Source organism: Leptinotarsa decemlineata, unplaced genomic scaffold, assembly GCF_025532065.1.
Source record: "Leptinotarsa decemlineata unplaced genomic scaffold, Ldec_3_MD MMD2_tig00026282_RagTag_RagTag, whole genome shotgun sequence".
NCBI lineage: Eukaryota > Metazoa > Arthropoda > Insecta > Coleoptera > Chrysomelidae > Leptinotarsa > Leptinotarsa decemlineata.
In genome coordinates this window covers 19,237,750-19,264,403 of record NW_027412668.1, presented here as the reverse complement: position 1 = coordinate 19,264,403, position 26,654 = coordinate 19,237,750, and the positions used below count along the sequence as shown (strand labels likewise).

General features: G+C 36.3%; 1 protein-coding gene across 2 annotated transcripts in view; it reads left to right on the top strand.

The window, feature by feature from the left end:
* The window catches only part of swi2 (Protein singed wings 2), a 65,340-nt gene that overhangs the window by 15,974 nt on the left and 22,712 nt on the right, over nt 1-26,654 (top strand). For both annotated transcript variants that reach the window (XM_074179977.1, XM_074179976.1), the window contains exons 2-3: nt 17,443-17,716; nt 24,525-24,678. In XM_074179977.1, the coding sequence (XP_074036078.1) occupies nt 17,443-17,716; nt 24,525-24,678 (428 nt within the window). The remainder of the gene's footprint in view (nt 1-17,442; nt 17,717-24,524; nt 24,679-26,654) is intronic.

The window sequence follows — 26,654 nt, the reverse complement described above, 5'->3', positions numbered from 1 at the left end:
ACTACATCAGGCTTATTAGCTTGTATGAGCCTGAGGGTGGGGAACGAATAGTTCCAATAAATTCGGCACTTCTCGTTCCCCACAACGGATTCAATATCCCCCGGAGCGTAGGGCAACACCGGTGTCTCGTCAATACCGTAAGAGTGCCGTAGATGGTAATATAGCACTCTTAGGGCCGCGTTATGTCGATGGATATAAGCCGAGACCGCATATGCTGGACATGCTGATAGCAAGTGCATTAGGGTCTCAGGCGCCTCGCGGCAGGCCCTGCACCTGCATTATTATTATTATTATTATTATTATTATTATTATTATTATTATTATTATTATCATTATTATTAAATATAAATTCAAGTCACGAGCTCAGCCGTTGTAGCTTTTCAGTTGGTTCGCAATAGGTGGTTCTTTTCCACGTTAAATTTTGAATAGAATATTTCACAGACTTCAGGTTAAATAAAAAATCAATGATATCGAACGAATCCAAAACACATATATTCAATCTGTGCCCAGAATAACAATCGTAGATGCTGTTTAAATTGATTAGGATTGATGGGACGGTAGCCGGTTGAGTTTGCGCAAGTGGTTTGTTCCACTCAGTCGATAGACCACCATTTTCAAACAAATTATGGCCTCATGGAATGAAAAATCAACACGATTCAGAAAAAACATTTTGATACTTCTTGATCAAAAAAATGTATTTGAAAAAGTGATGCAGGATGTATCACTTCAACACCGACTTCCTCTGTATGTTTGTTGTTTGAAGTCGTATGCGAGGACTGTATTTTTTCAAAAACATATTTCCCTATCAATGACTGTATCTCTTTTGGACAAATCAAAGCTCACTGAATCAACATTTCAAACGATTGTTTTATAATAAAGTTCTATCCGAACAAATTGTTTGTAAATTCCTAAAATAATCATACCTTCGAATTCAATCCTCATTGTGAGATATTTTGAGTTTTTCGGAATGTAGACCCATTGGCTTACAAGACAATTTTTTTGTCTCCGAAAACAACTGAAGCTCATAAATGAAAATCACACTGAGTCAAATGTGATGATTTTGGTGGCAACTGAACTATTGATATTTTGCCAATTCCTGATGATTCCTGCATCATGCGTTGCAGCGTCATCCAATTTATGTTTTTCCAAAAAAACGCCATATTCAGCTTTAATCCAAATTCATATCGGTGAACATATTCCTCATACTCTTTCGTGGATTGTCGTAAAATGCTGTCAATATTTCATTATCAATTTCGTTGTTCGTTTTTCCTCGGCCACCGCCATAGATTGAGATGAGCACTTCTGTCCAGCCTGGGGATTGGTTTTTTTTGTGTTTGTTTTTGTGTTTGTTTCATTCATGTGTGTTCCTCCGAGTAGCAAGGGAAGAGTTGTTAACCTCTGGCAGAGCCTGGCATTACCAGAGGAACGCTGATTACAATCAGGTTTCGCCCTATTCCCCAAGGGGATCGTTCGTAACCGCATATCACCCTGCGGCCATTCAGCTGTCGGCACGATTCCTTACACATCAGCTTGGGTAGGCTGACCCACGGTGGTATGTTTCCAAAGGCTTTTGGGAAGTTTTACTCCCCCTCACCCTACTTATTTCTGCCAGGAGTCCGGCGACTTCGTCCGTAAGGCAACATTGGTTTCCCGGACAGAGTCCCCTGGTCGTTACCCTATTCGCCACTTTGGTACGCGCCCGATAGGTAGACCCACAGGTCAAAATTCAGCAAAATTTCTGAAAAAATTGTCGATATGCCGAAATCCTCAGCAACTAATAGTGATTGGACGATTCTCCATAACAATTTTTTTCACTTCCTCACAGTGGCGTAGCTAGGTAACCTAGGGCCCTGGGGCAAATAAAAAAATTGGGCCTCACTACTATCAAAACTGGTAAGGTTTCATGAAGTAAAATCATTGAATATACAAATACTTTGAAAATGCTAAGCTACTTTATCATCAGCTCTTTTTCATGCATTGCAGGGCAGGTAATAAAATATTGAACACTAACAACATAAATTACAAAGGTCTCATTTATTGAAGATTCTGTTTATGACATTAAAAATAAAATAAATACAAATATTTTAATAATTGGAGTAGGTATTGGACAATAAAACGAAATAGAAAAGATTCAAGGGTTTATTATTATTATATAAAGATCGGACCTAACAACTGACTAAATAGCTCCTGTAATTACAATCTTTTCCTAGCTTCAGTTTTCGCAAAAGTATCAATTACTTCGGTTGAATCCAGACTTGATACGATTTTGTTCTCCATTGCTATTAGCGATAAATGTCGGCCCATACTATTTCCTTAATAATTTTTTAATAATTTATAGTTTGCACTCCATATTTACTTATTATTTCCTTACATAATTGGTGAACGGTCCATGCTTGAGTTAATTGAGGTACAAGTAGGTGGTAAATATTAACAAATTGAAGTGAAAAGCTAGGACCTATTATATGTGAATATTTTCTTTGGAATTAGTCACACTTTTGTAATGAAGTTGCTTCATCAACATGCAATAAAAATGTTGGTGTCAGAAAATCGAATGTTTGACAGACTGCACTCCTACCAGTAAATCGTGTATTCAATTGAGCTATTGATGTATCAAGTAACTGAGTTGCCATGATTAAAGTCGTGTATTAATTTTGAAAATGGGAGAAATTTTCAAAAGTTGAGTTCGATTGAGACTTTCTGGTAAGGTCGAGGGCCCCCTGAGTTTGAGGGCCCCGGGGCACTTCCCCGCCTAGCCCTTTAGTAGCTAAGCTACTGCTTCCTCAATATTTTCATCGGTCGTTGCAGTGCTTGGGCGTCCAGGGCTAGCGTCGTCATTCACATCTTTTCGACCGTCTGTGAAAAGCTTGTACCACTTTTGAAAATTTTTCTGATCGTATTCCTATGTCAACATTTCAAGTGTTTCTAAACACTTAATTCTATTTTTAGACAAAATTTAATGCAAATCCTTTGCTTCATTTTTTTTCGACGGCAGAAAATCGCCGAACACGCAAAACACGTCTAACTTTCATTCCTCTTATCAACAAACTAAACATGCTAAACAGCTGAAATTGTGAACATATGTTCGAGACGAGTGTACCAACAAGTAAATGCTCACATTCACTTCAGTAAATGTTCACATTTATTTTTTGTATCATTCTGGGAATAAAGACCTATTATTATTATTATAAAGAATAAAAAAAATGCTAATCGAATTTACATAACCCGCCAACAGTCCACGTATACTTTTCTATTTTCTTCTTTCGGATGTTTCGAATTTTCTGTGAATATCTCCCACTTCATTGTTCTTCCAATACTTGAATGTTTGTGGTCCAAATTATTTTATGACCAATGTCTACCTTCAAAAATAACTTGAACTGAATTACAGCTTACGTCAATAATATTGAAATATTTATTTTACGCAAAAATCATTCCTGATTCAATATATTTCTGCGAAGACTACATTTTTTAAAGAAATATTTCACAGTATCAAAGAGGTAAGTTGAGGGAACCCACGCTGAAATCATTGACTCAAGACGGATTCATCCAACTGAGAAGTAATTGTCGGAAAGCGAAGTTTCTCGTTATTCTTACTAATTATCTATAGGCGTGTTTACTGAGATTTAACTCTTCAATTCCTTCATAACAGAAATACTTCTTCCCATCTTTTGTTGACTTTACATTTTACATTCGATACTTTGAGCCAGTTTTAAAGACGAAAATTACGAGATATGAGGTATTTAGGAAGTAATATTTTACCATCTGATATTTGAAAACATTCAATCAATTAAACTCAAATGAATTTCAATTTCATAATAAACTTCATTTTTGGCTTCATCCTTCTTTCTTCATCGAGCTTGGGTAAATAATGTGTCGAATTTTTTGAGCAGTTTTAATTCTTTCAATCCCTTTTCTCTCACGGAGAGTTCGAAAGGTTTCAGCATATAATTTTATGGCAAAGTGATACAAATCATATTGCTGTCAGACGCTTTGAAATTAATGATGAAATAAACCATTTTTTGCAGTTTATATAATGATAATAATAATAAAACGTCTTTATTCACCTGAAGTAAGAATATACAGAATATACAAAAAAATATTGAGGTGAATGGGCGAGTGTCAGCAAAGCTGTTTTTAAATTCAACCTTCGAGAAAAAGATGAAATTTGGAATGAATAAATGAAAATTACAGTACATAGAAATGATTAAAAAAAAAGATTATTATTCAGTCACCAAATCTTTTATGTAAACGCATGAGCCATGGTCAGCATAAGGAAAGTGAACTACTCAAATAAATGCTCTTTGAGTTTTTTTTTTAAGTTTTTTAACGTGTAGGATCTGAATTCACTGGGCAGGAGATTGTAGAATTCAGCAGCGTTGTATGAGAAGCTGCGAGTAAAAACAAAAGACCTGAATTCAGAAATGACCAGCACCGGCCTGTTTCTAGTGGAAAAGCTGTTAAAATTAGCGGAAGAATTCAATTTTTTCATTAAATAATGTGGCATTCCGGTCTTCAGGACTTTGTGGGTGTTTATGAGTAGGTGCAGTGTCCTGAGTTTCTCTAGTTGCAGCCAACCTGATTCCTTCATGACCGTTGATATGTGGTCGTATTTTCGAATGCCAAAAGAAAAACGAAAGGCAACTGTTTTGGATTCATTGAAGACGGAGGGAATCAGATTGAAGTAATGCAGGGCCGTAAATGTTATCGCAATATGAAACTTTCGAAATGATCAGCGCCTCACATAATTTTAATTTGATGTGTTTGGTGAGTAAGTCCCGATGTGGAAACAGTTGCCTTAAGATGTTGAAAGACGTTTGAATCAAATGACTAACGTGTTTTGTAAAGCGCAGTTCAGAATCGAGTCACAGGCCTAGGTTATTTGCTTCAGTTACAAAAGGCAGAACGTCACCATTTATATGCATATGAAGACTATTTTTAGCAATACCTCGCAATCTTTTCGGTCCAAAGATCAATACTGCTGACATTTTGGAGTTTAACTTCAATTTATGAGCTGATGAAATATCAAAGATGGTCTGTAGATCACGATTAATGAGGTTTTGAGCGAAACCAATGTCAGAGAACTGAAATGAGAAGTACAGTTGAGTATCATCTGCGTAATGATGAATTTTGCATTTTTCTACCGACTGATGGAAGTCACAAATATACAGGCTGAATAGTGAAGGACCAAGGATTGATCCTTGAGGAACACCTTAAGTTACAGGCAGAGTCACTGAGCTGATACTGTCCACCATAACTCTTTGAGTTTGGTAGGATAAGTAATTTCTAACCAGAGACAGCGCATTCATAGAAAAACCGAAGAAGCTCAGTTTATCGCACAGGATGTTATAGTCAAGAGTGTCGAAGGCTTCACTGTAGTCAAGAAGTATCAAACAAGTTGATTTACTTTCATCGACCGCTTTGAAGAGGTCGTCGGTGATGGAAAGTAAAGCTGTGGTTGTGCTGTGTTGAGGTCTGAAACCGGATTGCACGGGTGTGATAATTTGGCGATCATTTATGAAGCTGCAAATTTGCTCCTTCATGATCATCTCAACAACTTTCGAAAGACAAGGTAGGATGGTGATAGGTATCAGGTCAGAGAAATCCAAAGGGGAGTTGCACTCAGCTAAAGGAATAATCACACCGTTCTTCCAACAATTTGGGAAAACATCCTTAGTGTAATATTAAGTTGAATTATTGCCTATTGAATGTTTTTGATATGTATATTAAGATTCTATCCCTCTAGATCGTAGCTTTCGAAATTTCATGAATGAAGATTGTAATTTATTTAAGGGCAGAACACAAGTACTACAGGAAAATCCTTAAGGCGCTCTAAGAGGGGTGCCTGTACGAAAGTAGCTATTCACATTGGAATTGAATCGCTGGAGATCAAATCCATTTGGAAAAACGTTCTTAGGAAGTTTATATCACATAAACACAGTTTTCGAAATGGAAGAGTTTTTAAACAGTGGAGTTCGAGGTGTACTGAGTTGAACCTCAAAACGATGAGCAGCCACAGTCCGTCGCGTAATTCAGATATGTACTGCTCCTGATGGAATCAAATGTGTCAAGTCACTTGAACACTTTCCGTGAAAGTATATACTTATAGAAGATAGACAAATCTCCAACCTTTCTTCCATGTGCCAGACCATCAAGGTTGCAAGTGATGTTGGCGTCTCCAATCAGGCGGATACCTCTTTCTGGATGGAATCTAGCAGCTTCAGGGTATGCTTAGAGGTGGAGCTCCATACACGAGAACAATACTCCAAGGAAGGTCTGATCTTAGCTTTATAAAGCATTAAGCTGAGGTGTGTACAGTTTTCCGGTTCGGAACAGTGTTCCAAGCTTTTGAGAAGCAACCTTTGCAATTCCAGCGACATGATTGTGTCCATTTAACCGACCAACGAACTCATCGAAGCAAAAAGCGCAATTGTCTGTCCTGACATTATTATATCCGGTTCAGATACATTTATCTATTTGGAGAAAACTGATGCATGGGTTTTTGTGGCATTGAAAAGAACCAGATTAATGTTACCCCACTTCTAGATCCTCATCAGGAAAGCAATATATTTGATTTTTCGTTTTTTCCAATAAGTCGTTGGTATAGTATAAAAAGAGGGTTGGAGACAATATGGATCCCTGGGGAACACCAGCGTTGATGGAAAAAGTATTCGAGAAATAGCAAAAGTGTTGGGAAGCTTCGAGAATATAGACTGTCACATGAACATGATAGAATATTTTCTCCACTCAGAAAATCTTAGGGCTGCCAGTGAAATATTTCATCAATAAAGACGTTCAAAAAGCAATATCGAAGAAGGTGGAATGTTAATTTAGCAGCACTTCAAATCTCCTGGAGAGGATGATATATTTCCAGATCATCTTCAAAACTGACTGGAAATAATTTTACCTATTTCATAAAATTGTTTTAGAGCTAGTCTGGCGTGGAATTATATACCACCACATCATAAGTAACCTATGCTGTGATACCACCTAGTCTAATATATACCTAAAATGGGTCGGGTACACCAACACCCTAAATCGGTGCGACCAATCAGCCTTACATCCTTCTTGTTGAAGGGATTTGAAAGGATACTGTACGGACACATCAGGAGGGTGGCATTCTATGCACCACCCATACTGGTGGTTATATTAAATATGCTCATCAAACTGGCAAATCGACTGATTTAGCATTAAACAACCTTGTAGAGAAAATCTCCCAATCCCTTGACAACAAGGAGATTGCAGTTGCTGTATTTCTCGATATTGAAGAAGCATTTGACAATGCACTACCTAAGCCATTAGGTTCAGGGTCACCAGAGGCTGCTTCAAGGTGGGTCGCTTCAGTGGTCGCTCCTCATGGATATTCCGCTTGATGCCCTCGACAAAAAAGAAATAGATCTGCAAGCTTACGCAGATAACATTGTCATCTTGGCAAGGCCCACGTCGGGAAGGATAGCTTGTAATATCCTTCAAAGCACGATGGACGTTATTCACAGTTGGTACCTGAAGGAGCAGATGTCTGTCAACCCTAGCAAAGCTGGCCCTTCACCAGGAGGAGAAAATCTGACGCCACTTTCCCTCCATGGTGAGGTCATTTCATTCGGAACGGCATTGTCCTTGATAAGAAACTCACCTGGAACGCTCACTTGGAAAAAGTTTTACACAAAGTCAGACTGTCCCTATGGACATGTCGAAGGATTTGTGATAAAACTTGGGGTTTCGATCCCAAAACAAAAGCATTGGATTTATGTGATGATTGTTAGACCAATGATCATTTATGGTCCAATTACAGAAAACGGCCCGAGCGAAGCTCTCTGGCTTACAGAGACAGGCTTGTCCGGCCATCAGTACCACACCGTCAGTGGCCATGGAGATCCTTCTAGATCTACTTCCTCTCTATTTTTCTAAAGAGAGAGGCTTGATAGGCTGCATATAGACTTGTGCACATTGCCAATTGCACAAATCAATTTAATGCACAGTGCAACAGACTGTTGGTTGACACAGAAAGTCACAGACCTCTGACTTTATGCTTTCAACTGTCAACTATGAACTGTCTTATAAAGTACTGTTCCCGAGTAGAGAGGACTGGATTCTACTGGAGGAGGAAATATTAAGAGCAGATAGTTGTTGATTCACATATGGCTCAAAAACACCTCCCGGTTCTGGTGCAGGTGTTTTCAGTCGCAGACCCAGGACGGAGATATTAACCTGCCTAGGAACCTCTGCGACTCTATTTCAACCGGAAATTTACGCTATTGAATTGTGTCCGGAGAGATTGGAAAAATCCAACCTCATACACGAGTGAATAAAAATATTCTCGGACAGTCAAGTGGCGTTGGAAGCTCTTGGCTCTTACCGAGCAACGTCTGAATTGGTAGCAAATTGCCAAAAACGACTCTCCTCGATAGGAAGACTTAACAGATTGTCTCTGGTCTAGATATCTGACTATACTGCTAACTCCCTTACAAAGGAGGGTGCTGCAAGCAGCTTCATCGGATCAGAACCTGTCATTGGCGTCGCTTCAGGCTTTGCCAAACAAAGATTAAACACTTGGATGGCAAGAAGATTGAATACTTCTGGCATAATATTCCAGAATTGACTCACTCCAAGGCGTTTATTCACCCTTCGAAGCTTGATACCAAACAGTTGTTCGACTACAGTAGGGAGAACTACAGTGTGTCTCGCCTCTGTTCGGAATATGATGAAACAGTAGGGCACATACTTTGTGCCTGACCCGCTGGGGACCGATTCAGGTTCTTAGAGTTCGGCAGAGCCGTACTCTCACCGTTCGACCTGAAAGACCACTCAGACCATACAACCTAATCAGCTTCGTTGGGAAGCTGTGTTTATTTGGTCGGGTATGAATAGGCGAGAGCCACAATAAACCCTTGCGGGTTGCGGTGGAGGTTCGAATAGACCCAGTCACTCTGGACCTAACCTAACTTAACATAGCATTATAATGTTATAATGCTAAAAAGGTAGATTTCTGCGATCCTACAGCAGAAAATGTATAGAATGAAGATAAAAAACGACACATTCAAACAGAAAAATCATTCAGTTTCAATAATTTCATGTAGTTTAGATGAAAAATGTTAGTTTTCTATCATATTATGATATGAAATATACGTTTCATATTCTTTCAGTCAAGCTATTTCTAGAATATCAACGATGTATGTGAAAAAATGTTTGACTTTAACACTGAAATATACGTACAGAAAAATAAGTGGCATTACATAATGTTGACTCACATATTGGAAAGTATGAGTCGACAGGTCTCAGTGCGATGTTTGTGATTTTCGAAAAATAATTATAGATAATTATTACCATTGGCGCAACATGCTATTGTTTCGATTTTTTCTCAGGAGTGGTTATGATACTTAATTGGTAGTTCGTGTTCAATCCAATGACGACTTTAGTTGAATATTACACTTGTAAATTGTATTATTCAGGTCGAGTTCGAATCTTACACTGTATTTATTTTAACTTAATTTACATTAGTGGATTTTCACTCAAAACAAATTTATACTATTTCATAGAGTTTCTCACATTTCATTTATCAAATTATTTTATGAAAAAAAAATCATAAAATCATTGAAACTTCACATTACGGTTCACTCAGTTTTTGCTTCCTTGTTGTATGACGTTAGAGTGGATTTATAAAGCTCCCAGTTACCTGACTCTTTAGCTCGATTGAACAGTCGTCGAACTTCTTTTCTTTTATTTTCAAGGCCTTTGTTCCACCAAGAAGAGTTGCGGTTATCTCTTTTGACCCTCAGTGGACAGTTCTCATGACAGGATGAGATCACTGCTTCTCGAAATTGCGTCGCTACTGTATCCATATCATTACAATTGTGAATAGTACTGAATCCGTTCTCAGAGTACGATTTGAGGGAGTTTTTATACCCCTCCAGTCAGTAGATTTTGAGTCACGATATTCCACTACTGGTCTTAGACCTGTTTCAATATTGAAAAGAATATATCTATGGTCTGAACAAGAAGGTTCAGTAGATACAGACCAATGGTGTATCTTGTTGCTCAATGAATGTGAGCTGATAGTTGAATCTAATACCTCTTGCCTATTACTAGTGACAAAAGTTGGATCCGAGCCCTCATAAATTACAGACACCCCCTCCCCTAGTATATAATCATAGAGTAACTCATCCCTACGGTTTATATTCGTGCTGCCCCACGCTGTATGGTGTGAATTGGTGTCATAAATCATTACTGTTTAAAGTTTGTTCCTTTTGCTATAGTCGATAAGTGTCTAACAGCAAGAGGAGGTACAGTATCCGATAAAATTCATCTTACCCTTCTTGCCCGATATGGAAATTTGGATAGCTACCACGTCTTGGGTGCAGAAGCCTGTAAGCAAAAATGGTTAATACCTTTCCTGATGACTAGACATGCTCTGGGTTTCACTCCAGGGCACGCTATTACCTCACCAGGAATATTGCTCAGTCCGGTTACTCGGCATGTATTTCCTGTCCATGGTTCCTGCAGGAAGGCAAGGTCGATTATTTCATCCTTGAAGTTTTTTCCAAGGACGTTTGAAGCGGCCTTGGCCGCTCCATAAACTCTGATATGTTATCTCTATCATCCATAGACGATCCACATTATCATAGGATATTTTTATTGAACAAAATTTCGTTTGCCCTTAATATACTCATGGTTTTTTGTGTCCTGTTAACCAGGAAGAGCTTAACGCATTGGTCAGGAACATTGGTCTTTCTAAGATAGCATCAAAGATTCTAGCTTCTCGAATAAAACAAAAAAATCTTTCAACCAAGAAACAACAATTTCTACTAACGGTACAGTGAGACTTATATTCACTTACATTTTTTTCCGAAGATAATGGCTGTGTTTATTGTTCAAAAAGTCTGGGTTCATCAGATGCAATGTGAGTGGACGAAGTATGATTCGAATGCACAGCGCTTATTTATCGATTCCTCTGAAGGTAGCTTGAAACGTGTGCTTATGCAATACGGCAATCAGCTGGGTTCATTACCGACAGCATCTGTTATGGAGAAAATTAAATACCACGAATACAAGAGGTTCATATACAGGGTGTTAATAAAGTATGTACCATAAATTTAAGACGATTCTTTAGGTAATTTTATGACGAAATGTTCATATAAACATGGGTCCGCAAATCCTTCGTTCTCAAGATACAGGGTGTTAAAATAAAAATAAAAAAAAGTTATTCGTAAATATCTTGAATATCCTTAACCCAATATTATTGTAATTTGGCAATGGTATTTATAACATTGAGGAGCTAATTTAGTCCGAACGTGATTCAATTTATTAAGACCAGTGGCGTCTCGAGCGGGATTTGAACAAATATTTTTTACTTGAAAATGTACGCCCCTGACTTTTGTGCAATTTTCATTATTTCTTTGGATTAAGCAATTAGAAATAAAACTTTTTTGTCTCCTGAATTTTTTTCGTATCTTGCTTAGTTTTTAAGAAAAAAAGTCGACCTAATTGCATATCCCTGGACCTCACAAGGAATAATATGAGGAATTAAATGTTTCTTTTGAAAATTATTATTTTTACAATTTTTCATTACTAATTATGTAACAATAACAACAAATATTAAATAGCATTAACATCTAGACTGAAGAATTGCACTAAATTAAGTGTTGGAAATGGCCTCCTTCGGCTTCAATACAACCGTCTAGCCGCCGCATCATTGAATTTCGCACTCTTTTGAAAATACCATAAATAATAATCAAGGGTTGCCTCCACCGAAACCCTCAAGGGTTTATTGTGGCTCACACCTATTCACACTCGACCAAATAAATCCAGTTTTTTAACGGAGCCGGTTAGTTTGTATGGTGAGTGGTATTTCAGGTCAGATGGTGAGAGTACGGCTCTGCTGAACTCTAAAAACCTGATTCGGTCCCCAGCGGGGCAGGCACAAAGTGTGTGTTCTGCTGTTTCATCATTTTTCCAAACAGAGGCGATACACACTGTCTTCCGACAGTCTGAGTCTCTGCATATGATGATTCAAATGACAGTGACCTGTAAGAAGGCCCTAATGTAGTCTAACAACTGTTTGGTATCGAGCGGCGAAGGGTGAAGCCAATTCTGGAAGATTCTGCCAGAAGTTCATACATTTTCTTGTCATCCAGGTGTTCAATCTTTGTTTGGCAAAGTCTAAAGTGATGCCAATTACAGGTTCTGGTCTGATGAAGCTGCTTGCAGCACCTTTCTTTGTCAGCAGCATCATTGCCTTCCAGGCCAGTATGGTCAGGAGTCCAGACCAGATACAATTTGTTACGTCTTCCTATCGAGGAGAGTCATTTTTGGCAATTTGGTTCCAATTTAGACGTTGCTCGGTAGAAGCCAAGAGCTTCCAACGTCACTTGACTGTTCGAGAATATTTTTATTGACTCTCCGCACACAATTCAATAGCGTAAATATTCGCTCGAAATAGAGTCGTATAAGTTCTTAGGTTGGTTGATATCTCTGTCCTGGGTCTGCGACTGAAAACACCTTCACCAGAACCGGAAGGTGTTTTTGATCCATCTGGGAACCAACAACTATCTGCTCTTAATAGTTCCTTCTTCCGGAGGAGCCAGTCCTCTCTTTTCTGGAACAGTACTTTATAAGGCAGTTCGTAGTTGACAGTTGGAGGCATTAAATCAGAGGTCATTTCCAGAATGCTGTGATTCCAGTGTCAACTAACAGTCTGTTGCACTCTGCATTGAATTGATTTGTGCAATTAGCGATGTGCACAAGTCTATATGTACTTCATCTAGCCTTTCTCTCCAGAAAAATATGGAGATGAGGTAGATCTAGAAGGATTTCCATGGCCGCTGACGGTGTGGTACTGATGGCACCGCTGATGGCCAGACAAGCCTGTCTCTGTAAGCCAGAGAGCTTCGCCGAGGCCGTTTTCTGTAAAGCCTTTGGCCACCAGGCAATTGCACCATAAATGATCATTGGTCGTTTGAATTCGTTTGGGACCTAAACCCCAATTTTGCATGAATGCATGATACTCGTATAGAGATTTCGTAAAGGAAATGCAAGATTGGTAATTTTATGGACGAAAGAGTTCAAGGGTGGCATTCTTCTGACATAGTACTACTGATAAGTCTATTGGTGTATATAGAAATAACATGATCTTTGACGATGAGACGCTTGAGAAGTTATTGCATGGTGAAACACTGTTGGGGTTTTGTAAAATGTTCAGTGAAAATCTGACAATAAAGTGTTACTTGAATATCGAAGCTCGTCTTTGTAATTAACCGTCGTTGGGACCATCGATGATCGAGTGAGGTTTAAGCTTATTTCGATTTTTCAGATATCATCTTCGTAAGGGAAGTTGTAATGCCGGAATGTCATATAATGTGTCATTATTTAATCAACAAAGCATGGAGAAACGATACGTGTAGGAAATTTTCATCCAGTCACCTGGCAAAATTGATAATAATTCAAAAATTTTGTATTTTGTTTTCACTCTAATACTTCCCTACTATGTTTATGAGTGAAATTTTTCTTTTCCAAATCAGTCTGGTTGAAATGAATATAATGATAATTCAATTGGGTAATTTTGTTGAAGGTTAACGCCCGGTAGGTGTATTTTTGAACACCACTTGCAAGTGAAATATGAAAAATATGTATGGCGAATAATCCAGTTTATTTTTAAACATGTAATTAGGTTACATGAATATTGAATATGAGAACGTCTTTGCGAGTGAAAGAGTTGCTTACAAATGTGAACGTAGACATACAGTGCGGACGTAAGAAGTCCCCCATCTTAATTTTTTAAAGGAACAAGATATCAAGGGCGGACACACTACTTTTGCATCACTCATTGCCTTTAGGGCACTACCATCTTGTTTTTTCATTACGAAAAGGGGGATTTTGTGATAGATAATCAAATTCTTGATCCAACACTGTTTCACCTTCGGAAATTGGTTCAGCCGTGTTTTGTCTTGATATTAATTTGAATATCCTAACAGAATGATGTAAATGAAATCCAACTAATTTGAATTAGAGTTTATTCATTACTGTTGAAAATAGGAAAGTCTGCGATCATCGGTCGCAAATCAGAATATAAAAAATACTTCGTTTTTATAATGCTATCCTGACCACAAATATAGAGTGATTCAGCTGTACATATATAACAAGCCATTTCTATGTAATTGGCAGTTATATATTCGTTTCAAGAATCTGCATACAAACGATAAATGTAATAATTTCAAAAGAAAATGCATTCGAAACTTATCTACTCCTGTTCATTTAATTAATTGTTCAAAATGTCCACATTCACTTTCTTACAATAATAAGGCCTGTTCACGAATTCATTTCTTACATTATGGCCATGGGGAAATTACGTTGCACATTAACCTCTTTTTCTCTCCACGTCCTTTTCTCCCCTTTACTATTTTTCATATAATCCACTATACAGGGTGTTTCAAATTCGGTCCTCACCATTGGGATCTCGGAAACTATGAGAGATACGATGATGGTTAATCTGGAGCAAAGTTGCGCATTTACCTGACTAACAATATGCCGTTGAGAAAGTTCTGAAATTCCGAGTATATCCGGAGATATCCGGAAAAAACAGAAATTTCGGAAAATGGTTTTAATTTTTTTCTGGCTTTATTTTTCGAAGAATTCGAAAATGAATTACACTTCCATGTTGCCACTTTTTCCTTGCTATATATTGGTGTTTTCAGATTTGCTATCCGACGTTTCGTCTTCTGGCCATATTGAAAAAAATTAATTATTTTCATAATAGGCTTTGACTTTGATGTTTCTAAATTTGACTTTCGATTTGTTTCACACAATGACATTTTGTTATTGTACAAGTCATTGAATTTTTGTCGAAAAATGGCTTTCATGAATGATGATGAATGATATGATACAAATTCATTACAAATACGACATACATCGTCGGACATCGGAAATGTATTTAAACTTGTATCTCGAAAGACGACAACCACATCGAACCATGTTCAAGTTATTGGATCAAAATGTTACCGAGTTTGGTTAGTTTGAAAAGCCAATTAAAAAAATACGGAGACAGAATTAACAATGGAAATTTGATAAATGAGGTAGATTAGACATTGTGTCCTTTTCAATTAAAATAGAACTTTGAATGAATAACAATAATTAACTCAAATGTAAAGACAAAAGTAAATAACAGCAAATGCTCAAAATCCTGACCTTGTTTGTGATAACACAACTGTGCCCTTCTTCAAATATTATTCACTGTACGATTAATTTCTCTCCTTCTCCATTTTCCGAACTCTCTAACAATGCTACGTTGAAGGTCCTCAATATTTTGATATTCTCTCTGACCATAAACTCTATTTTTCAGTGTATCTCATAAGAATTTATCCATAACACTTAGGTATGGATACCTTGCTGGCCACTTCACCGGCCCATTATTTCCTATCCATTTATCACCAAATCTTTCAGTCAGGTAATTATATACTCGTCTGGTAGTGTGCGGTGGAGCACCATTATGTTGAAACCAGATGTTGTTATAGTTAGCCAACGGTGAATCATCCAAATAGTCTTCGAAAATCGAAATTAAAAACTGGTGATGGGTTTTTTCATTCGTAATTCCGTCAAATAAATGAGGACCCAAAATTACATCTTTGTAAATTCCTACCCACACGTTAATACTAAATTGCACTTGAGGTGGAATTTCTCGGAACTGCCTGGGGTTGTTTATGCTCCAAATGTGTTTGTTATTTCGGTTGAATATCTCACAATGCGTAAAAGGGCTTTCATCTGTCCAAATTACATTTTCCAGGAAAACAGAAAAATCAGGTCTTCTTATTAGCCAATTATAAAATTCTAATCGCCTTTCGGAATCACCGGGATGCAATTTTTGAGATATGTGAATTTTGTAACATTTTGAACCGCTTTTTTGAGATGTCTCCAAGCACTTGTATGACAAATACTCATTTCGGAGGAAATTTGACTTGTAGATTTTCCCGGGTTCATGTTTATCTGCAAATTATTAATTTTTATTGAAAAGGACATAATGTCTAACTTACCTCATACATACCTCATTTATCAAATTTTCTTTAGTTTCAAGGTCCATTCTATTTCCGTATTCTTTCCTCGGCTTTTTAAATGAACCAAACTTGATGAGATTTTGATCCAATAACTTGAACATAGTTCGATGTGGTTGTCGTCTTTCGGGATACAAGTTTAAATACGTTTACGATGTCCTTACACTGTTTCTATCGTATTTGAAATACATTTGTATTATATCTCTTTTTTCTTCATCCGTGAAAGCCATTTTTTGCCAAAAATGCAATGCCTTGTTCAATAACAAAATGTCATTGAGTGTAACAAATTGAAAGTCAAATTTAGAAACATCAAAATCAAAGCCTGTTATGATAAGAATTGATTTTTTTCAACATCTCCAATTAAAAAAAATGATAACTTATTATAAATCACTGAAAAGGTAAAATCTGGTTCTATTCAAAATATAAAGAATCCAATGTAGCACCTATAAGAAAAAATAAATTTGATGATGGTGGCCGGGAGACGAAACGTCGGATAGCACCATTATTTAGCAGGGAAAAGTGACATGTGGAAGTACAATTTCTGTGTTTTCGGATATCTCCGAATATACTCGGAATAGGCAATTGGCATGCTAATAATATTTTTTCAAATCATTCTCGAAACTGAGCTGAGACTTTGGAATCGAAATTTGACAATGTTCAAATTTTTGTGAAATTTATTTCATCTACTGGTAAAAAAGGAAAATGAAAATGTGACACCAAAAGTAAAAGTGATGATGCCGTACTGCAGATCAATAAAATATTGAACATCCCAGTTGAATCACTTTCCATCTATTTTCATTTCAATTTAGAAGAAGAGTAAAGCTTATCGCTCACTTGTCCGGCACAGCACAACACGGCGCTGTCCGTCGCCTGATGACAACGGGTAGTAGCATCGCCCACTTGTCCAGCTACAACCAGCATACTAAAGGTGCCGTTTTCAAGGGAAATAGCCACAAAAATGAATGTTGTCGGTCCATCCCATTTATCAAAATAGGGTAAACCTGGGAGAGTTTCATCATCTTTTCAACGATCTGAAAGAAGACGAGGAGAAATGTTTCCAGTATTTCCGATCGGAGACCTGGAATCTTTTCCGGTGGCGGACGGTGACGGGCGCTGGTCCATTCATTTTCATTGTTTCAATCTTATCCGTATTTTGACGGGACGTGCCGTGCCGTGCTATGCCGGACAAGTGGGCGATAAGCTTAACTCCACGCGAAAACTCCTAGATCATCACTCATCAAAGATATTTTGTTCAGTTTTGTAAATTTAATGAAAATCAATATTTTGATTATAAGTTCAACAGAATGTTCAATAACACAAGTTCTGAAATGTTGGATTGAACTTATATGAGCACAAAACATATTGTTTTTACGTCTTCACTTTCTCTTTGCAAATATTTTTTTTGTTTCAGTGCCATATTTCTGAAAATCTTGTATATGGTATCAACAATCACTGGCCGACCAACAGAAGAATTTTGTATTTTTGATCGTGATATATTGAAATGTAAAGGAAATTTACCAGAAGTTGAACTTCAGAACGTCACTATTTTGGAATTATCCGCTTATTTCAAATCTGAACTCAATCTCAGCTATATTGTGGACAAATTACCTCGGGTTCAGAATATTTCTGTGGAAAATGGCACTATAGACTCGATACTATCTCCAAAAATACCCAACTCAATAAAGGTAAGAGTTCAATCATCAAAAATTTTTAAACTGAAAGTGGTATATTTTTAGAATTGATTAACTTTTGGGAAAGAAGGGTTTTAGCTTTTCACTTCTCCATTTTTTCATTCAAAGATGGAGAAGTGGGAAGCCAAAACCTTTCTTTATCAACAATGTTATTTACATCATTTACTATAATGTGTGACTAGGGTCGGATTGAGATGGATAACGTCTCAACGTCGAACTCAATTTCCACTATCTATTGGAATCCATTCATACATTCCATCTTACTGTTATTTCTATTATATGATAAGTATTTTTATAAATATTTTTCTTTTGTTCATTTACTCTTGCTAGTGGGCCCTTCCCTCCAAAGATGCTGCAGTATATCTGATACTAATAAATGCGCATAAATGCGAAAGTAACTCACCAACATTCATTCATCTCTGTTTCATCATACTAGTGAGACCTTGAAAGCTGAAATTTTGTATATAGGTGTTTCTTAGGTCGTACTAAGAGAAGATTATCAAAAATTCCATCTGGGACACCCCCCATGGTGGTAAAGGGGCGCGTTTACATATGAAAATTACCTTTTCATAACTGTTGCTCCGTACTGCTATATTTTCGGAGGCTGAAATTTTGTATGTAGGTTCGTTTTATGTTGTAGATGTGCAATAACGAAGAATTTTTAAATGCTTCAACTGGCGCACCAGCCGCGGTAGAAAAAGGCGCCTTCATAAAATAAATTTACATGAAAAATGAGAAATGAAACTTTCTATGTTTTTTACCACTTTCATTTATAACTAAAGTTACTGCAGTTTTGTCCTATAAGGACATTTTTAAACTTCAGACATTGAAATAAAACTGATTGATTACATTAGACCTTATATTAACACCACTGTCGGTAATAACAGAGGTAATTAAATTAATGGAGTACCTGAATTTTGTTCACCTGTAACAATGTGGATACGCTAATTTGAAAACCGTTGAGTAAACTAGATCGATTTGATCATTTAACAGGTTGCACCCGCAATGCTCATAGTTGTGAATTTCCAAGGATTCAAAATAGTTGAGTTCGCTGCCCTTCCCTGCATAGTGCAAAATATCCATATCGTTCAGATTCGGGAACTTGTGGTTGCATCCCAAGAAATGGTTTGAAAACGTTGAATCATTTTCACCTAGTCTGAAGGACCTTTCCTGTTCAGCAAACCGTTCTGAGAAATTTCGACCACATTGTTCCACATAAATACTTTGACACTCACTTAAGCTTATAAACTCCAGATTTCTCCAACTTGTCCACTTTATCTTTGGCATTGAAAGGGAAATCAGATAACCTATCATGTGGTCTGAATGCCACCTCCACATTGTTTTTTTCTGAAGAAACACGCAATTATCTCTGTTCTTTCACCAAAAGTGAAAGAACATGAAAAGAAAAAGAACACAAAAATAACCTAGATAATAGAGAAAATTGTCTCATTTTCATTCAATTTTAGAAAACAGGGTTAGATAAAAAAATCGTTGATTACTATAATTTTTTAAAGGCAGTATTGATAGACAGTTCTATTTCAAAAATTGTTCTCTTTTGGCCAGGGCGGTAGACTTTGAAAATGATAAAAAGTGAAAAAAAATTGTTATGATACTCATTGGGAAAATAGAAGAAAAAATAATTCACGGGCGATTTGAGATCGAGAAGTTGAAGAGGGTGAGCTCTAAAAAGTGGAAAACGGTTTGTCGCTATTGCTGTCGAAATAGTTCAAGCAACAAAACTGTACGTAATGAAAAGATATACAACTTTTGTATATATATTTTCTCATAACTTCAAAATATATGCGACAAATACAGATACCCGACTTTTTAATTTAAATTTTTTATTTTCCCCATTTTTTTACGACATTCTTATGTTCCAAACACACTGTCATTTCTTTTATCCAAAACTTTTTTCTTCCCTCATTTTGATTTTATATGGAAAAAACACTCTCACTTTTACTCAAAAATACTCACTTCAAAAAATTGGTAATGTAAAAAAATATCATGGTGGAGTATTTTCTATGAAAATGTAAAAAAACGAAAACATTTTTAACGTTATTTGAGATTTTGTGCTATGTATATAAATGTTCACTTTAATTACTCAAAAAATGTAAGATTCCATGTTACATTGATGAACTAAAAAATTGCAAATCGAAACATACTATAATTAACAATCAAATGAGTTAATGTACTTAATACTTTTCAAGATATTTTCAAATTAATATGCGTAGGTGCCTATTTATTGCTATTTCAGGAAAACTTTCATACCTGAATAGCTCACACAAATGTTGAGCTCTTCAGAAGGTGTTTCATACAGGTATCAGATATCAGCTTCAAATTTGGCTGGATAACAAACTGACAACAGATTGGGGCTGGAAGCAACATCAACGTGACAATATGCGCAAATTTGCAGAAACTGGATGCAACACTTTTCTGATGAAGTTTATCTCTATCGAAAAACATTCCTTCAATATTTTCTTTTCTGTCAATGCTTAATGGATGTTAGATATAGCTTCATCTAAAAGCATGTTTTCTGAATATTACGCAACCAATGAGTATATTTTAGAAGTTGGTGTACTGTCAAGATCATAAACGTGATGATATTTTTTCTGAATCACGTTTTTCCTCACGTTATACAATGTAACAATGCCATAAACCGCTTTATTTTGATCCTGGAAATCAATTTAAATAAATATGTCCTTTGCACCGGTTCCAAATCCAGACGATTTTTTCATCTCGGAAAAACGGAAAGATAAAAATATTATTTCATATGGAATGAAGCTATATTTTTATCTTTTGATTGCTCGTTTTATTAAACGTGACCAGTTTGAAGAGTCATACTTAGTACATCAAGCTACAGTTTCTACATGATCTGACACTAGTAATTTAGTAAAATGGATGTAAAATGTATCTGTGAAAATGAACTTGGGGTTAATTCGTTAATTGAAAGTAGATTGAGGGAGAATTAGGGCAGAAAAATAGGTAACAATTCATCTTTTCAATTAAAGAGATTGTATGACGTAAGAAAAATCTTTCCTTATAAGGGATTTCAACACTCAGAATCGCTTGGTGAGATGCCACTGCAATAACGCTGACAACGTGCAGTTACACATTACCGATTTCGAGAACAGGAACGTTTTTAACATCAAAAATTCCGAGGACAAAACAAACCGTGAGGGCAAAATCGTGAGATGTTTCGAATATATCTGCTGAAACTTCAATGTTTTGTTGTTCCCATAGACAGGACGTTTGTAGGAAAAGTCGTCATAGGTTTGTTTCACTATCTGATATTGGATAACACCGTCGGAGACACTTGTTTATTTTCTTGTATATATTCTCAGTTTGAGCTGTAAATCCAACAGGAGTCGCTATTACCACTGTTTCAACTATTACGAGTTTTCCCATTGGCTGAAGATTCCTGACGAATTTGTTGACTATAACCACATCAAAATCATCTTCCTCCACACTGATGTTTTCTTCAAACCACATCAACCTTGTGATGTGTGTTAGCAGATATTCATGAACTCATACATTGCAAAAACTTTTGGAACATTTGGAATACTCCCTTTGTGTTCCCTGTCGTGGAGTTAATACTGATAGGTGGCTCAACGATACCTGTTGATCCTTGATTCTATCAGAAAATGATTGGCTGTGATGCTTCCTCAATTTCCTTGATTTAAAAAAACATATATGTACACTGCCTGAACCACTATGCATGCTGTTTTTGGCCGAGCGCATTGGCTTGGTATGTGGGGGTTGAGCAAATCGTCCAACGGATGCCTGCTTTCACGTAGCCCCGCTGAAAACAGAAATGACAGAATCACTTGTGGTTCTGTTATTCCCTAACTGAATGGCATCCCAACCATGGATTAATCCTTAGGTGTGTGTATCCGTGCCGAGAGGATGAATGACACTGAGCCTATCAGCTGTCACTACGGAACCCTCGAGATACTGGGCGCCCTCTTGTCGTAGCATCGCCTTGTCACGGTAATACGGGGCTCTGCCGTGATTTACCTTCTTTCCCTAGCTGCTCTTGCGTCTTTTATGGACCAGGTGAACTTAAAAATTATTTCTGGCGCTGAGTCTACAGAGAAAATGGATGTCGAGCTTACGACTAAAAACTGATCTTCCTGTAAATTTAGATCAGGAGTGAGAGCCTCTCAACTCTTCTACTCATGATCCAATAACTGAACCTAAAAAAAAAGTTTGGTGGTGCAGCCGGGAAACGACTGAGGCGTCTCCTCAAGAGCGAGGTACCTTGCACCAAATTCTTGAGCGGCGTACGCAGAATCTGTCTCAGGTGGAGGAACGAACTCTCCATGAGCAGGTTAGCAAACGTTTGCGCTCAAGTGATGATTCACCAAAACCAGAGGCCAAAAAGCCCTACAAGGGTGAAACTAAGGCATCGTCAGGTGTAGCTGACGTACCAAAAACCCTCATATTGGAAGGTTGTCGCGGGTATCAAGGTGGGAATCTTACACGTTATTTTAACAAAGGCACGTGGTGACAGAACCATATCGGTTCATTTTCTGCGTCCGATAATTGACCATTATGAGCTTATAATAATCCATACCCTATGATCTTTGTGGCTTCATCAATTTTTCTTTCGGATTTTGTGTCATTTTCAGAACTTATGGTATGAAATTCTCGTGAATATCTTACTAGCTTGTAAAATCCAACATTTTCATACTAACGGAATACAGAATGATGACCAAAAACTTCGATTCATAGGCATATCACCTCTCAGACAAATGACCTGCTCTTCAAAACAAGGTGATAATTTGAATAAAATGATTTTGGAATCTTCACATTTTTTATAAATGAAGTTTTTTTTCAGAAGCTTCAACCGCCAAGCAACAAACTCTCTCTACTTTCTGGGTTCCCAGCTTTTCATCTTTATATAAGTAATCAAGTTATATTAGCTAAAACATGTAGTCTTTTTTTCTAAAGATTCAGTATGAAATGGTTGATAGGATTTTTCTCAAATTGATGAGGACGTGATCAACGTCAGATAGACGAGCTACACAAATTGATTGATCGATATTGAGGATAACTGAAATTCAAAATGTAAGGTTAATGACCGAAGCAACCTTCCCACAAGAGGGCATCTCAGTCAGATATATCTGACGATACATTACATTCAGCTTCTGATTTGGACGAATCATCCTTTGATGTAAAGTGTTTGCGGACCTTCTCAGAGGGAATTTGTTTTCTTCCATAATGCAGATTCTGCTTGTTGCTCAAGAAACTGGTACAAGGTATAAAATAGTCTGCTCTTGAATAAGCGATGAATTGCTTCCTGGCTTCACCACCTATGTTTTTTACCACTTTTATTTGTATTAACTAACGTTACTGCAGTTCTGTCCTATACGGACATTTTCAATCTTATGCAAGTATAACTTATACAAGTATAAGTTTGAGAATGTCCGTATAGGACATTGTAGTAACGTTAGTTACAAATGAAATTGGTAAAAAACATCAATTTATTTCAGCAACGTCTCATTTGACATCTTCTTCTAGTTCCAAACTCACCAGTTCTAAAGTCATCAGAAGATGGCAAATGAGACTTTGCCGAAACGTTGTGAAGGAATATAAATAATTAGCTTTTGCCGGCGGCTTCGCTCGCGTTAAGAAGTATTATTATTAATTAGGTATAGTTTTTGCGGCTTTACTTTTATTTAGCGTGTGTGAAAAATTAGGGCCTAAAAACTTCTTTGTACACAATATTCTTAACTAATCTGTCATTAGACGCTAAAACTATCAAGCTATTGGATGAACTTACTCGTGAGCAAGCAACATAAAAACTGTCCATGAGAGAAGCAATGTTCTCTCAAGTCAATACCCGCAAATTTGAGAGTTTGCCCCTGAGACTTGTTTATTGTCATGGCAAAGCAAACTTTTAAGGAAAACTGTAATCGTTTAAATTCGAACGGGATATCATAAGCTATTAATGGGATTCGTTGTATAAATACAGTTTCCCCTTTCGCACAAACAGTTAATATAGTGCCTTCCACTATAGTGGAATACAGTGCAATATATATTGCGATGTAACGCTTTCACTTGCAGTCTCGTACCGTTACAAACTTTTGGTGGTATTAAATTTCGCAACAACAGAATAAGCTTATGACAAAGCAAACCTGGCGGTTTCAATGAATTAAAAAATTCTACAGGGTGATTAGTAGCGTCATCTGTATTAACCACAGTATCAATCGAAGTATAGACCTTTTCTTCGCCCTCAAATGACATGAGCAGGATATCGTTGATAGCTGCTGCTTGATCGTTCCTTGGAGTAAGTGTGGCACGCTTACATAACTATTCAATATGCTTGTCATGTATATGAATAATGTCTGGATAAACTTTGGACAGAAATTCTTGAACCGTAGTAACAACTGTGCACAATTCTACCGGAATGGTTATCATTCCATCAAACGATGAAAAATCACCTACGTCATAACAACTACCTGCATGCCAAATTTCAGCCCGATCCGTCCAGTGGTTTGGGCTGTGCGTTGATAGATTACTATATCAGTCAGTTAGTCATCTTTGAGTTATATAAATATATTTAGAGAAGAGATTTTTATGAATATCTTACTAGGAACTTAATTGCTTAGAATTATTTTGTTCTATCTGCAGACGTCTCACGAAAACAATCATTAATATTTTGCGAATACAATGTTTACTCCTGACTTTTATATTATTTTTCATTCTTGTTTCATGTCATCTCTACTCCTTCAAAAATTGTTACATATTTAGGTTACCTACTGGTTTCTGTGTAATACTCTTCATTTTTACTTTCTTTCAGGTGTTAGAGTTGAGGAATTTATTGATAACAAATATCAGTCGAACTTTCTTAAAGCAATTTCCGAACATTCAAGTTCTTAACTTAGAAGGAAATCGTTTGAAAGAACTTGATTTGGACTTATCACATGGGGATATTAGAGAGTTGTATTTGATAAGTAAGTATAATATTAAGTATAATATAATGATACCTTAAGAAATCAACATATTTAAATGACACTTCATATGAAGATTTTCAACTTAATCTGACTAGATAGGATTAAACATAAAATATAGTTTCAAAAAAAATAAAAAAACACGCTAAGCTTGGGCCTTTTGTGCCATATTTTTTGTATATCTAGCGCCCACGTTTTTTTCACAATAATCCTAATATTTTTTGATCGTTATTGTTTTGAGCTTATTTGAAAAAATATTTTTAACTTTTTAGTTCGATGTTCTTTAAAAGCGTGTTTTTTAGATTTTTCAAACTATATTAATTTTTTACATTTTTGTTTCATATGCTATAAAAGCGTGTTTTTTAGGTCTACATTTCAGGTCTACATTTTACGATAACGTTTTCATTGTTGAAATCCATATTCTGGTTTGCTTTCAAATAATCGAATTAGTTTCGAATTAGTTTCACATATATCAGTGGGCATACTTGAAGACTGGCCAGTATGGAGGAATATGAAATTTTATCTGACTGCCAGTATGGTTTCCGCCCAAAATTAATTACAACTTTGCGACTTGTTCAGAGCTTTTGATTGAGTTGATTACGCTTTACTACGGACCAACTAGAGTATTATGCTTTACGGGACATATACACCACACAAGAATAGTGTGGTGCATTATCCTTTCTCAGATAACGATGACATTAGAGCAGGTGTACCACAAGGTTTCATCATAGATCCTGATTTTTTGATTCATGTGAATGATATGGTAACAGCTGACACTCGGATCATATAACGAGAAGCAGATTCGAGTAAATTTCATTAGTGAAATGAAGTTCACCATGAAACATTGTCAGCCACCTTCAAACTAACCCAGATTAGAGTATTTAGCATTAGCATTAGGTGAAGAGTTTGTGGAAAATCAAATACGTTTACGTTTTGAAAGAAATGTTTCAATAGGAGCATGATGTGCTTTTACAATTGACTTCCCAAGACAGTTTTTTAAAACAATCATCTAGTTATTTGAATTCAACATCGTACTTTTCGTACCTACAAGTACTAGTCTCATAGTGCCAAGTGTATGTTCTCATGGTATATCATTAAAAATATGGGTATTGATCAACCCGTATGCACAAAATTACGTTATTAAATAATTTAGGCGGAATTCAACAAAAATAAACAAAATTAAACTGTAATCTGGCCCTAATTTTATATTCCAGCAAGAGTCTCCAAATTTCAATAATGCGTTTCTACATTATGATCTTTTATTGCTTTTAATAACTTCCACATAATGCTTCCAATTCACAAAAGCTCGTCGAATGTAAGTGGCGAAAAAACGGAGAAAAATAAACCCTCTGAAATAAAATACGAGGAAATATTATCCACATTACCATCTTGTTATGGTAACGAATAATGATTAATGTAGGATAGAAAGCTATACACGTTCGGAAATTGAGATATTTTATATCCACTGACTTTGTTATCGAGTTATATCCAGGGTACGTTGAAAAAAAAGTAGATTCTTTGTATAAACGGTGTCGAACTCGATTTCGTAAAGATTATTTATAAAATATATATATATATATATATATATATATATATATATATATATATATATATACATATATATATATATATATATATATATATATATATATATATATATATATATATATATATATATATATATATATATATACAGTAAAATGGAAATAACCGGGTCTCTCAGTCAAAAAATCAAATATCAAAACTCTGCTTCACTTTGCCAAGCTTTCGCTTCTAGTGGGAAGCTTTTTCAGGGCAGTAAAAATGATTAAAAATAAATGAATTGAACATATAAATCGACTAAAGAAAGTTAAACATTAATGGATTTTTTTGAGTTAGTTTTAAGTTGGGTATTTCAGTCAATCTCTGCGGGCTATAAAACATTATTTTTTGCTATTCAAGCTTTAGGAAATTTATTTTTTCCTTTGTCAAGAATATCT